The sequence below is a fragment of the Monodelphis domestica genome, chromosome 4 (assembly GCF_027887165.1).
Source record: "Monodelphis domestica isolate mMonDom1 chromosome 4, mMonDom1.pri, whole genome shotgun sequence".
NCBI classification, from domain to species: domain Eukaryota; kingdom Metazoa; phylum Chordata; class Mammalia; order Didelphimorphia; family Didelphidae; genus Monodelphis; species Monodelphis domestica.
The window spans coordinates 13,507,712-13,522,190 of NC_077230.1; the positions used below are offsets into that span (position 1 = coordinate 13,507,712).

Below are 14,479 nucleotides of genomic sequence, written 5' to 3' on the forward strand. Positions count from 1 at the left end.
ATTAAGACTATATCTCATAAAAGGAGTCCTCTAGTATGCTTTCTTCCTCAATTTTGGAGAATAATTCATGTAGCCTTAGCACAAATTGCTCTTTAAATGTTTTATAGAAATGTCCTATCCTTTAAAAATTTGTTATATGACCTCATTGGGCCCTCATTGCCATTAGGCAATCCTACTACATATCATTTATTAACAACTCACTATTCCAATCTTCAAACCTTTTTGTCCTTCCTCAAACTTCCCATGGCTCCTCTTTGCTCAACTTTCTCACCCGAGAACCTTGCCTTGTATTTTACAGGAAAACATGGAGGCCATTTGCCACGAATTCCACCTTCTCCCCTCTTCCTCATTTCCTATCACTCTTCTGTGTGTGGCCTTCTGCCAATTTCTCCTTCACGTCTGTTGCCCATGATTACGTGGCCTTCCTCTTTAACGAGGCTAGCCCCTCTTCTTGATCAAACAATCCCATTCCATCCTGTCTCCTCAAACAGATTTCTTCCTGCCATGCCCACTTTTTCACTTATTTTCAATTTCCCCCGGTCTACTGGTTCATTTCCTACTGCCTACAAACATGCCCACATCTCTCCTATCTGGAAAAAACCCTCATTTGATCTGTGTCTTCTTGGGAACTATTATTACTTCTCCTCTGTCCTTTGTAACCAAATTCCTTGAAAACACCATCACTGCACGATGTCTTCTCTGTCTCTCTCTGTCTCTTCCTTTCTCTCTGTCTCTGTCTGTCTGTCTCTCTCTCTCCCTGTCTCTGTCTCTCACTTTCTCTCCGTCTCTGTCTCTTTCTATCTTCCTAGATATACAAATTGAGAAAGAGAGAGATAGTCTTTGAGCTAACATAAATCAACAAACATTTTATTTATTAAGAGTTTACTTTGGTGCCTGTTACTATTCTGAGCTCTAGAGACTTAAGAAAAAAGTACAAATAGCCTTTGACCTGAAATACTTAATATTCTAATGAGATTTTAGATTTATATTCTAATGATCTAATTAGATTTACATTCTAATTACATGAATTGTCCCATAGAAAATAAATACAGAGAAGATGAAAGATAAGAGCCCTAGAAAATGTGCTATAAGTTGAAATGATATAAGTGGGATCTCACTCTCCCACAGAAGTAATAGTATGATTAGGGATTATGTACCCGATCAAGGGTTGATACCCAACATTTACAGAAATATAGAAACCAAGTAAGACAATACAGAAATCAATCCCAATTTAAAGTTACTTTATATGAAAAATATCATAAAAAGGTGACTTTTTTTTAGTCAATAGAAGGCCAATCTTGAAGGAAGAATTGGGTTCACCTCCAGCAACTGATGAATATTAGCTGTGTGACCACAGGCAATGATTCATTTATTTCTAGGGTGCCATATGCCGCCTTGCTTGGGAATGGAAGGTTCCACATTGAGAATTCCCTGCACTGATGAAATTGGGAATTGGGATCTAATATGATATATAATATCATATGAAATTTTCTATAACTTCATAGTTTTAATTCAGCAAATCAGAAATTTAGAGGCTTTTTAGAAAGTTTTTGATGATCATCTTTGATGAACCTTTTTATGAGATTTAAGGCTAAGGAATATTAATGGGAAATTCACATTCTACAGTGGTGGTTGTGGTGGTGAGCATTCAATGAAAAACCATACATTAGCAGTTAAACTGTGATAGAACAGCAGAAAATCTATGTTCTAATCCCACTTATCTTGTGTACAACCTTGAGGTAAGCAGAATTATAACATACCTGATTCTTGGCTAGGAGAAAAAGTGAAACATTTTGAAGATGATTGTATTTTGTCAGAAGGCACAAGTTTCCACTGAGCAGATATACAGTAATTTGAATTTGGAATCAGAGGATCAGTTGTGACAGTTACATTTTCTTTGTCAGCCATTTCAACTTTTAGATCCTGAAATGAAAACCAACATTCACCTCTAAAACAGGTTTATTATTAACATAATAGGAAACATCAATATTGCCAATTAAATTTGCTTTGTAACATTCTACTTAAATATTAATTTCAATGCATAAAATGTCATAACAATTTTTCTGTAGTATTTTCTAGGATTCCATAAAGCCTTTTATTCCATGTAGTTCCATTTATTTTTCATTTTATACTGTCATATTGTATATACTGTTTTCCTGGCTTTGTTTTTTCTCTCTCTTATGTTTCTGATACTTGCTGATCTTTAATTCATCAGAGTATTATATTACATCAATGTTCCACAATTAATTTAAGCATTCCTCTAATTTTGTTTACTTAGATTGCTTCTCTTTCTCCATACTCCCAATTACAATTAATGCTCTCCTGAAAATCGAGCTCTTTAAAAATAATTTTCAAATTGAGGGGATGGTTTATAAAAATTCTCATTTTTAATTAATTTTTGGTTTTCTTATATTTGGCAAACATCATCAATACAAGTATTCTTGTTATACAGCCTGGAAAAGAAGAGTGTACATGAAACCACAAATCTTTTATTTTATTTAAATGCTTACCTTCAGCTTTAGAATCAAATCTAAGTATTGGTTCCAAGGCAGAAGATCAGTAAGGGCTAGGCAATTGGGGTTAAGTGACTTGCTCAGAATCACTTAGCTAGGAAGTGTCTGAAGCCATATTTGAACCCAGGCCCTCCTACCTCCAGGCCTGGAACTATATCACCTGAGCCACCTCTCTTGCCCTAATCATGAATCTTTATTATATATAGCTTGCATTAAAAAATAATATATTTAATATTTGTTTCAAAGTTAATCCTACTTCCTCTAAATCTCCTGTTTCCTTCTTTGCAGCAAAAAATTATTACTGAAGTTCTCTTTTTTTTCTTTTTCTTCTTCCCTTTTTGGCATCCTGATCATGTATTCTCCTTCATTTCTCAAATGAAAAGAGCCCTCCAAACATGAATCATGTAACCATGGAAAAATATTCTAAATTAATTAAATAAAAAAAATTTTTTTTAAAGAAAAAGAAAAAAGCGCTCCATTATCACAATGTAAGATTATGTATCCATGAGGGTTATTTGATTATATAGACAGTTTGAAGGTAGCTGGGCCACTCATCAGAGTTGGAAAATCAGTGTGCCCACACTACCACTACTAGGAGGTAGTTTACAGGGCAGGCAAGGAAAGAAATTACTGAGTGCACATTATGTGCCAAGAGTTGAGGTTACAAAGAAAGGTAAAAACAATGGCTTCTTTCAAAGAGTCCATAGTCTAATGAACAATGATCAAGTCCTTTCATCCAAATAGGAGGAGATGATATATGTGTCACCTCTGAACCCTATCATCATCATCATCATCATCATCATCATCATCATCAAGGACTACGAAGGGAGTCCAATTGGACAAAGACCAGGAGAGGTTCTGTCATATCTTGATTTTTACAAAAAGAATGGAAAGAAAGAAGAGGAATACACGGGGAAGAAAGGAAAGGAAGGTTCTAGGAAATTATCTCACAGAATCAGGGTGTTCAAGTAGCCATCTACACAAATGAAAAGGAGGGGATGAGGTGGAGTGGCTGACACTTGTTTAATTTCATCTGAATTGGTCAAAAGAAGGAAGAATACACACATGCACACATAGAGTTGACTAGACAAATGCAATTCATCCAACAGGGGAAAAGGAAATTGAGGGTAGATTAAGGAAAGGATTTATTATTGTTCAGTCATTCAGTTATATCAGACTTTTAGATCGTTTTTCTCCAGAGTTTCAGGCCCTGGAGGTTAAGGAAAATATATGAAACTCAGAAAGCTGCAGTTTGCCTAATTCAAAGTCTTTTTCTCCTTACCTTTCCCCCCTGAAGTTTCTCCCCAAAGTGGCTACAACATGGGTTGGCAAACTACAACCAGAAAGCCATGTTTTAAAATAAAAATGAGCCAAGAACATTTTTTTGTATTTAAAAAAAAGATAAAACTTTATTTACAAATGTAAAAACTATTCTTAGCTATATGAAAAACATGTGGCAGGCCACAGTCCATAGTTTGCCAACCTGAATTCTAGAACCAATTTATCTAAATCTCGTAGGGCAGGTAGGCAACGTTGTTTTCAGCATTCTTTGCCAATAAGGAGTCAGGATTTCCTCTGTGTAAAGAACAATAGCACAGGGCTATCCTTGCCCACACAGCTTCATGCTTCAAGCTGGGTTTATACAAACCCATTGGCCATGACCATAAAATATTTTTCTCAATCTGTTTGTCAAGGTTTCTACCTTTTTGTCAGGCGATAAATAACATACTTCATGATCTGTCCTCTGAAGTATTCAATTTTTTTCTTTTAAAACAATGTTATAATTTGCCTCAGTTTATGCCAAAGATCCAGAAATAAAGATGCAACTCATCATTATACATCTAGATTATATATTATTATAGTGATACATTATATATCACATACAATATGATAAAATGATGAAGTATTTATTATATCACGACATGATACAATATATTATCATTACGATATGATACAATATATTATCATTATGTATAATATTATATAATAGTAAATATAAATTGTTCTGGTTCTGTTTACTTCATTCACTTCATTCATACAAATCTTCCCAAGTTTGTCCCAAGAATTCATCCTTTTTGTTATATTTTATAGTATAATGATATTTTATTATATTCATATACAATAAAATGTTTAGTCATTCCTGAAATGTTAGACATTTCTTTAGTTTCCAGTTATTTACTACCACAAACAAATGGGTTCTGAAATGACTAAAACTGATCTTGTGCCATTTGTCATTGATTCTATTTACAATTATTTGATTTTGTCCTTAAATCAAGGTTCTTTGTCTTTGAACTTAATTGAAATTTTAGCTGGCTTGTAATGGGTTAAGTTTAGAAATCTGGTTCTCTTGCTAATCACTGTTCTATTCTTGCCTCAAGGAATTCAACTAACCTAGAGGGATGCAGCTGGCCATAAGGGATTTGGGTCCAATACCTTTCATTGCCTCACCAAGCTATTTTTCAAGGATGATTGGTTTGCACCTAGCAATTGGACTCAAAACAATGAACATTTCTTAGTCACAAGGAGAAAGGAAGGGAACATTGCTAGCTCCTCATTACCAAACTTCCAATCAATCATGTTGTTCGCCTCCTCTCGGCTCTGTAACCAGTCATGTTGTCCTCAATTTCCCTATGATGTCACCTAACTTGTTCTGTGTTTATAAAAACATCTTCCAATTCTGGATCTTTGGCATAAATTGAGACAAGCCACTGACCCAACTTACTGTCAGATTACCAATCCTGATAGTGAAGATTTATCTTTATCAGTTTATCTTTGTGTTAATTTCACTCCTGACAGTCCTTTCCCTCTATTTTTTGGTGATAGGGAGTAGTGGAGTTACCTGCCTATTGGTGGTACTGCTGGGTCAAAAAGTATGTACAATTTAGTGACTCTTGGGGTACAGTTTCAAATGGCTTTAGATAATAACTGGATAAATTCACAGCTTTACTAACAGTAAAAAGTCTCTTTAAAATGCTTATAATTTGCTTTTTTAGATATTTTTTACTAGTTTGAGGGGTGGGATCTGGATTTCAGAGATGTTTTAACTTTCATTTTTATTGGAACACTTTTTTTAAGTGACTGGTTGATAGCTGAATTTCTGCCTTTGAAAATTGCCTGTTTATATCTTTTGACCATTTATCTACTGGTGAATCAGTTCCTTATATGCCTTGTTCACTTTTATAAGCACAGCTATTAAATCTATATCAGAGAAACTTCTTAGAAATATTTTTCTCAATTAACTTTTTTCCTTTTAAATTTTAAAACTTAATTTTAATTTAATTAAATTATATTGAATTTTAAAGCATTGGCTTTGTTTCTGTAGGGAGTTTTCAATTTAATATCATCAGAATTGTCCATTTTATCTCCTGGGATGCTCTCTATCTCTTCGGTGCTCATGGACTCTTCCTGTATCCACAGTCAATTAATTTATGATGTAACCTTTTATTTTGAAGTCATGCATGCATGCATTTGGAACTTATTGTGGTACATAGTGTGAGATATTGGTCTAAAACTAATTTTTATAAGATTTACTTTCTAGTCTATATAGCAGTTTTTGTCACTTGAATCCTTGGGTCTTTTGGTTTATTGAATATTATGTTTATATGTGGGGCAGGTAGGTCGCACAGAGGAAAGAGAGCTAGGTCTGTAGTCAAAAAGACTGGCCTCAGACACTTACTAAACATATGACTCTGGATGAGTCATTTCACCTTCAGTTTTCTCATGTGTAAAATGAGCTGGAGAAGGAAATGGCAAACCACTCCAGCATCTAGAAAGAAATACCCAAATGGACTATGCCCAAAGGGCACTAAAAGACTGTCTACCCTTTGATCCAGCCACAGCACTGCTGGGTTTGTACCCCAAAGAGATAATAAGGAAAAAGACTTGCACAAGAACATTCACAGCTGCACTCGTTATGGTGGCCAAAAACTGGAAAATGAGGGGCTGCCCTTCCATTGGGGAATGGCTGAACAAATTGTGGTATATGTTGGTGATGGAGTACTATTGTGCTCAAAGGAATAATGAACTGGAGGAATTCCATGGGGACAGGATCAACCTCCAGGAATTGATGCAGAGTGAGAGGAGCAGAACCAGGAGAACATTGTACATAGAGACTGATACACTGTGGTACAATCTAATGTAATGGACTTCTCCATTAGTGGCAATGCAGTGATCCAGGACAATTCTGAGGGACTTATGAGAAAGAACAATATCCACATCCAGAGGAAGAACTGTGGGAGTAGAAACACAGAAGAAAAACAGCTGCTTGATCACAAGGGTTGATGGTGATATGATTGGGGATGTAGACTCTAAACAATCACCCTCATGCAAATATTAATAATATGGAAATAGATCTTGATCAATGGCACGTGTAAAACCCAGTGGAATTGCTCATTGGCTATGGGAGGGGGTTGGGAGGAGGGGAGAGAAAGAACATGAATCATGTAACCGTGGAAAAATTTTCTTAATTAATCAAATAAAATTAAAAAAAAAGAAATCCCCAAATGGAGTCATGAAGACTCAGATATGACTCCCTCTTCAAAATGACCGAAGAACACATTTATATGTGCTTTTTCTTCTATTATAGTGTTTACAGGCTCTGTTTTACTGATCAACTTTGTCTTTTAAAGAATATCAAACTGTTGTGGTTTGGTATTCCTAAGTAACCTGTCTTCTCAATTTTTTATTAGTTTTCTTGAGATTCTTAACCTTTTGTGTCTTTAGATACATTTTACTATTTTTTTAGCTCTTTCATATTATGATCATCATAGCATAGAACAAGTAAATCAATTTAGGTAGTATTGTCACTGTTATTATATTTTCAGGGCCCAATCATGAGCTATTAATATTTCTCCAATTATTTAGCTCTATTTTTTAAAAGATTTTTAAAAATAATTTATTAATAGAATTCTTGTATTAAAACAGAATGATTTAAGTTAATTTTGTATCCTGCTACTTTGCTTCAGTTATTATTTTAGTTAATTTTTAGTTGACTCTTTAGGGTTCTCTAAGTAGATCTCCATATCTATAAAAATAGATAATTCTGTTTCTTGTTCTTATTCTCTTATACCTAGTTCCTCAATTTCTTTTTCTTGACTTATTGCTATTCATAAAGCCATGTCAAACAACAGTGATAATAAGAGACAACTTAGTATCAAAGAAAACTATCAGTTTAGTAATTGATTCTCCACCCAAACCCTAACCTTCCACCTAGACATCTCTTTACCAAGACAAGTTGAGATATCATTTGGAAGAATTGTGAGCAAGGAAAAAGTTATATAATAGATGAAAGTTACATTTTTGGGTCAATATTCTCATTCATCAAAATAGAACAAAAGTCATTTATGTATTCTCCTTATTGTTTTTGAACCATGTTGGCAGTCTGGTAAACCCTATGAACTCATTATCAGATTAGTATTTTCATATTAATAAAATAAATGGGGTCATAAAAATTAATTAAATGGAAACTGTTCTGAAAATATTCCAAAAATCAAATTTACTAAAGCAGTTTAAAGGACCTTCCTTGCCCTGGAATAATCAAAGGGGCCATCCCTGGGTGCAATATCTTTATTCTTTCTAAATGAAGAAGGCACTGACCATAAGTTGGCTATAAATTAGTCACTTGAGGATTTGGGAAACTCAATGATCTAACCTAGAAAGAGGGACTTTTTGGTCTAAATTTGATTACCACAGAATTCCCATTTCTAGAACCATACTCTTTTTTTTCTTGACATTTTATATTTTTTAAAAGGAAAATGTCTGAAGTTATTTCTTACTAGAGAAACTATTATTTGTTAATGTTGAATTGAATTTAAAAGGTTTTATGTGTCTACTTTATTTTGCCACAAAACCCCTGGAATTTCTCCAGTAAATATGTTTGCTCTAGGTCTTAGCTTACCATTATAAGAAAAGGTCTATTTATTACTATGATTTAAAAAAAAAAAGAAATGAGCATTGTATTTTGTCAGAAGCTTTTGCTGGGTTTCTTAGTGTATTGGTTTCTATTTCTGTTATTAATATGAACTATAATATTTATAGTATTCCTAATCTTGAACCAATCGTATATTCTAGGTATAAATACAACCTAGTCATACTTTATAATTTTTTAAATATGTTATAGTCCCTTTGCTTAGATTTTATTTTTTGACCGGTGGGAAATAGTTAGGATGAAAAAATTTGTTAGAATATACTGTTTTCCTAGAAAATAATTAAAGCAATAATAGGATTAAGTATCTTTGAATGTTAATAGAATTTACGATATGCTCTGAGTGCATTTCAAAAGTTTAGTATGTGATCTCATTCATTATTGGCACTTTCTTTAATGAAATTATCTACTGTTTCTGTTATTTGGGATACTGTAGGTTTAAATTACATTCTTGAAGTTTGAATCCTTTCTTTAGGGTTCCTTTGTTGATTATAACTCTTGTGCAAAGGTATTAAAGAATGTATTTTTCTGCATTTGTTTCTAAGATTCTATGTATTAAAATATATGTAGCCGAGAAATATTTATACCCCTTTAAATTCTCACTCAGTTATTACCAGTTACCTATAATGTCTCACTTACCTTTTGTTCTCTTCAATTCCTTAAAAATTTTCTGGGTTTTTTTTGGGGGGAGGGGGGTAATAGATTTATTTATTTTATTTATTAATATTTTCTCTTTTTATCAGTAAGAATAACGAGGTCCTAAAATGATTATATTTTTATTGTCTCTCACTATAATCTAGTGAACTATGTTTTCAAATATTTAGATGCTATTCAATTTGGAAAATGCAGATCATTACTAGTAATTCACTGTCCCTGGGGCCTGTAAGTACAAGGTCATTTTCTTGTTTATTTCTATTTCTACTGTCACTTTGTTTGAGATCCTGACTGCTTCTTTAGTTCATCTGAGGCATGATCAATTATGCTCACCTCCTTATTTTAGCTCTGGTTGACTGGGCTTCAAGTATGGGTGTAAACAACATATTGTGGGATTCTACTTTCTAATGCATTTCGATATGCTCTTTCATTTTATGCTACTCATGTTCATTTCTATGATTAATTGTACATTTCTTTTCGCGTACCATTTTGTATTATTTCCTTGCTTTGCCCCCAATCTCTTTTCTTTATAAGGAAAATAGTGGTGAAAGAAAATGATTGTTCCTGAAGATCCAGAATTTGAACAATCTGCTTTTGTTCCACTGGCTTTCTCTCTTCTCCTAGTACAGATTCTGCTTACTGGTTCTTTTTCTTTCTTTTTTCTTCCTTTACTTCCCTTTCACATCCTGTATTCCAAAGCTGGTTTGTTTTGCTTGTGACTATTCTCTCTGTGATACTACCTTCCCTCTTAAAAGCATCCTTTTTGCACCCTATCACCATCCATTTCCCTGACAAATTGAATGTGTTTTTACTTCAAATGCCGTATGTGTTCAACTTTCCCTTGTCCAATTGAGATGAAAATGAGGGCCACACGAAGCCTTCTTTCCCACTCCTTCTATGTTTGGAAACTCTTCTTATATATCCAAGTATGAGAAGTAGCCAATTCTCCCCTTTTCCTCTTTTGTGACCATCCAACGAAATTTGCCCCCTCTTCTCCATCCACCATTCTTCTGCTAGTCTTATTTCATATCCACCAAACACTAGAGGAGATAAGCATTCTGAGTGATATGGTTGGACTTGAGCTTTAGGAAAATCATTTTGGTGGTTGAATGGAGGTTGGATTGGAAAAGGAAGAGACTTGAGGCAGGCAGACCCACCAGCAGGGTGTTTCAACAGTTTTTAGTTTGAGTTGCAAATTTTGAACTAATGTACTTTTTTATACACGTTAAACATTGGAAGATTCTTACTGTTGCAATCATAATATTCGAATCTACTCACCTGACTTGAACTGCCATTTGACTCCACTTTAATGACCACTGATGAGAAAAAGTCTTTTTCTATTTCCTTTAACTTAGATAAGAATGTTGGATGATGCACAGTGACATTAACTGCATCCTTGAAATTAAAAATACTAATTTCTGGTGGATCTAAAATTGCTATTTAGAGAAAACACACATGAAATAGTTAAAAATCAAGGAATCTTCTAAAGACCAACAATAATAATACTTGCTTCACTAAGATATTGTCCTCAAAGAATCTAAGTGCTTGCAGATATTTTCTTTTTAATCTGACTAAGTCTTCAGCTGGGTCAAGAATCATTCACATTTTACTGGTAAGAAAAATGAAGAATATAAAAACCCAGTAAATACCCCAGAATAATAAAATGAGTCATGAGAAAGCTAAGGACAGAATCCAATTAAATATCCTAACTTCTAGTCTTTTATACTAAATGTAACCAGATCAGATTAATTTCTACAAATATCATATGTGTGTTTCACTATTATTCATTCCAATGAATTTTGTTTGAAAATTTGCCAACAAAACATTCTCAGATTGGAAGTCTCTATTATTGAGAAAGCTGGGAGCAGACAATAAGAAGCTCTACAGTAAACAGGATAGGGTGGGTTGGAAATCCCTTTTGTCCAGCATATCTCCAGAACTAAACTAGGCACACTGATGAGTATAAATCATGGAGGTGGTGAACATACTGGACATGGAGTTGAGGGTACGTGATGGAGAGTAATAGAAGGACGCAATAGCTTCTTCAGAAATTATTTCATGGTACCCTATCCCTTTTGGAAAGAAAGTGGTATTATTCATATACTGACCACAATCTCTTTCCTTCTTCAAATTCTTAAGTAATATATATTTAAATATAATCATGTGTGAATAAGTATGTAAGATAGTGCTGTTTTGTTGCAAGTTGGGAAATGAAAGAAATTGAAAGTGCTCAAGAGAGATGAAAATGCCAAACTATGAAGAGAGATGAAAATGCCAAAACTATGACTAGTTTAGTTCACACTCCAGTCAATTCTATTTTCATTCCCCCCCTAATTCTTGTAGAAAAGCAAATGAAAATAATAAAAAGTCAACTTACTCTCTGATATGGGAAAGAAATTTAGAACACATTCAACTAATTTTTCCTCTCCACTGAAGCCTGTTACATTGATAAAGTAGCATTCCCTAATTTCATAAAAATCTGTAATTTCACAGGATAACGTTGTGATATTTGTGCAATCTTCAACAGCCTTCCATTCTTCAACGGTACTGTGTTTAAGAGGAAAGAAAAAGCGAATGAATGATCTAAGATTTCTGAAACATGAATCACAAGCTAAGCCAATACCTTAAGCTTTAAATGTAAAAGGCAGGGGATTCTTCTTCCATTTCATCCACAGAGAGAAAAAGCCATCATATTATAATTTAGACGTCATTAGTAACTTTGGGAATAATAGTTTCAGCAGGATGATAATCAGGGAGACGGTAGGACCTAGTGAGTGTTTTGAGACATGAGATAAGAGTGTTTGGATACAAGGAGTACATAGTATATAAGGAAAGTTTAGAGAAGGAGATAAACTTCCAGAGACTGCTGGAGGCAACTGGAGTCAGAGGGTTGGTCTTGGTGAGGGAAAAGATTATCTCCTCATCACAGATGGAGTAGAGGAGGAAATAGTGCAGGATATTACCAAGGGATTATTAAATAAGGGTAGAGGGAAGATGTGTTGGGGGAAGCATGAAAAAAAAATTGAAATGGCCTATAAGTCAATAACAGTCAATTAACATTTATTAAACACCTAGTATTTGCTAGGCATTGTGCTAAGCACTGGGGCTACAAAAAGAGGTAAACAATAGTTTCTGCCCCTCAAGGAGTACAAAATTTTACAGGAAATATAAGAAGCAAACAAATATGTACATTATATATAAGCTATGTACAGAAATAGGAAATAAAATAAAAAGGGAAGGCATTAAAATTAAGAGGGGTTGGAAAAGACTTTTTTGTAGAATATAGGGTGTTAGTTAAGTTAAAGGAAGCCAGAGAAGACAATAGGTGGAGAAAGGTGGAAGAGCAAGCATTCCAGGTATGGGAGACAGCCAGAGAAAATGCCAAGGGCCAAGAGATGGTCTGTCCTGTTTGTGGAACAGACAGGAGACCAATGTCACTGTTTACAGAAAGCATGGTGGAGAGTAATACGTAAGAAGACAGGAAAGGTGTAAGGGGGCTAGATTATGAAGGATTTTGAATGACAAATAGAAGATTTTGTATTTGATTCTGGAAAAAATAGAAAGCCACTGGAGTTTATTGAATAGGGGAATGGCACGGTCAGACACAAGATTTAGGAAAATCATTTTGGTGGTTGAATGGAGGGTGGATTGGAGTGAGGAGAGATTCAGGGCAGGCAGACCCATCAGCAGGTTGTTTCCAATAGGCTGGGGGTGAGGAAATGAGTGCCAGAGTGGCAGTAGTGTCAGAGGATAAAAGAGGGTATATTTGAGAGGTGTAAAGGTGAAATCAACAGACTTGGCAACAGGTTGGATAGTGGAAGGTGAAAGATAATAAAGGGTCCTATCAGCACAATTTCAGGAATTTTTTTTTTCTGTTCAGAATGATCTGAGTTGGAGCAGAGGGGATAGACAGGAGCGAGGGAGGATTGGGGTTTGCATAGTAATAGGACACAGTATACAGAACTGAAGATAAGGGAATAGCATAGTTGAACTGGTTGTTCATTGAGTTGAGAGAGAGAAGAGAGAATAATACAGTCAGAGTGAGGGTGACGAGCAAGGACAGTATAAGAGTGACGAGAAGTCATGGGGAGGATGAAGAAAGGGTTTAGGATGAGTAAAACAAAAACAAAAGTGACCACCCTTGTGTTAGATAAGGTGGAGTATAAAAGTAACTCATGGCGTTGAGTAATAAAAAGGTTAGGATAATTAAGAGATCTTAATTCTCTATATGTTGAAGCCCCCTAATATGAATCTTAGACTGAACTAAGAGAAAGAGTGTCCAAGACTTGGGGCACTGAAACCAGATCAGATCTCATCTGGAGTGCTCTATTCACTTCCAAGTATCATATTTGAAAAGATGGGAGAGTAGCTAGAAGAGGACAAACAGAATAGTGAAGGACCATGAGTTCAAGCAAAGAAAACCCACTGAAATGAGTAGGGATATTTAGTTTGAAAAGGGAAAGACTTAAAGAGGAATATGATAAGTTTTCAAATATTTGTAATGCTATATAATGTAGCAAATGGATTGAATTTAGCCTTAGAAAACAATATATATAAGGAATAATGGATAGAAGCTGCAAAATACCCATTTAGATAAGATTTCCTAACAATTAGAGCTATTTAAAATGTGAACGGGCTCCTGTGGAAGGTTCTCTCTCCCTAGAAGACTTTGATTAAAGAGTAGATTTTTGGAGATTCTTGTTCAGGTATGGGTTGAACTAGATATCCTGTGAAGTTCCTTTCAACTTTGAGATTCCATGTGAAATAAGAATCTGGGATGATCAGTTCAATACTAGTCTTATGACACACAGGAAATAATTTATTTTTTCCAGAAATAGTAGACTAGTTTGACATACCAAACTAGGGAAATGAGTATAAAGACTAAAACTGAAAATTACTATTTTGACTTAAAGAATTTGGTCCTAGTCTTTGGCTCTGAAAATATATCTGGTTAATCTATGGGTTTGACTTGTTCTCTAAATGCACTTAGCAAATCTATGGATTTGGTACTCTAAGTGCAATGATCAACTTATGGTTTTGACTTGTTTTGTAAAAATATGATTATCTCCCCTCCTTTGGCTCACTGTATTTATATATATATATATCAAGAATCTTAACTTAAAAAGGGAGAAAAAATCCAGCAAATTTATTTTAATGTGTAGGTTCGTCACAACCAGATTTTCTCCACTAATAGTCGCCCCCAAATAGAAAAGGAGAACCATTTAGCAAAGTACAAAATGTAAAACTGACCTCCAAATTTTATACCATACAGTATAGTAAATTGGCGTAGTGGCAATGCTGTTTGATTTCCAAGATAAAATGTGCTGAAAATTATGAGATGTCATCGTTAAATTGCAAGACTGCACTGGAATTTCTAAGGAAAGAAAAA

The 14,479-nt window shown here is 34.5% G+C and overlaps 1 protein-coding gene across 2 annotated transcripts in view; it reads right to left on the reverse strand.

The window, feature by feature from the left end:
- Positions 1 to 14,479, reverse strand: part of IFNAR2 (interferon alpha and beta receptor subunit 2) — a 52,150-nt gene that overhangs the window by 14,184 nt on the left and 23,487 nt on the right. For both annotated transcript variants that reach the window (XM_056826062.1, XM_056826061.1), the window contains 4 exons: positions 14,341 to 14,464; positions 11,468 to 11,637; positions 10,369 to 10,526; positions 1,761 to 1,923 (listed from right to left, as the gene is read on the reverse strand). In XM_056826062.1, the coding sequence (XP_056682040.1) occupies positions 1,761 to 1,923; positions 10,369 to 10,526; positions 11,468 to 11,637; positions 14,341 to 14,464 (615 nt within the window). The remainder of the gene's footprint in view (positions 1 to 1,760; positions 1,924 to 10,368; positions 10,527 to 11,467; positions 11,638 to 14,340; positions 14,465 to 14,479) is intronic.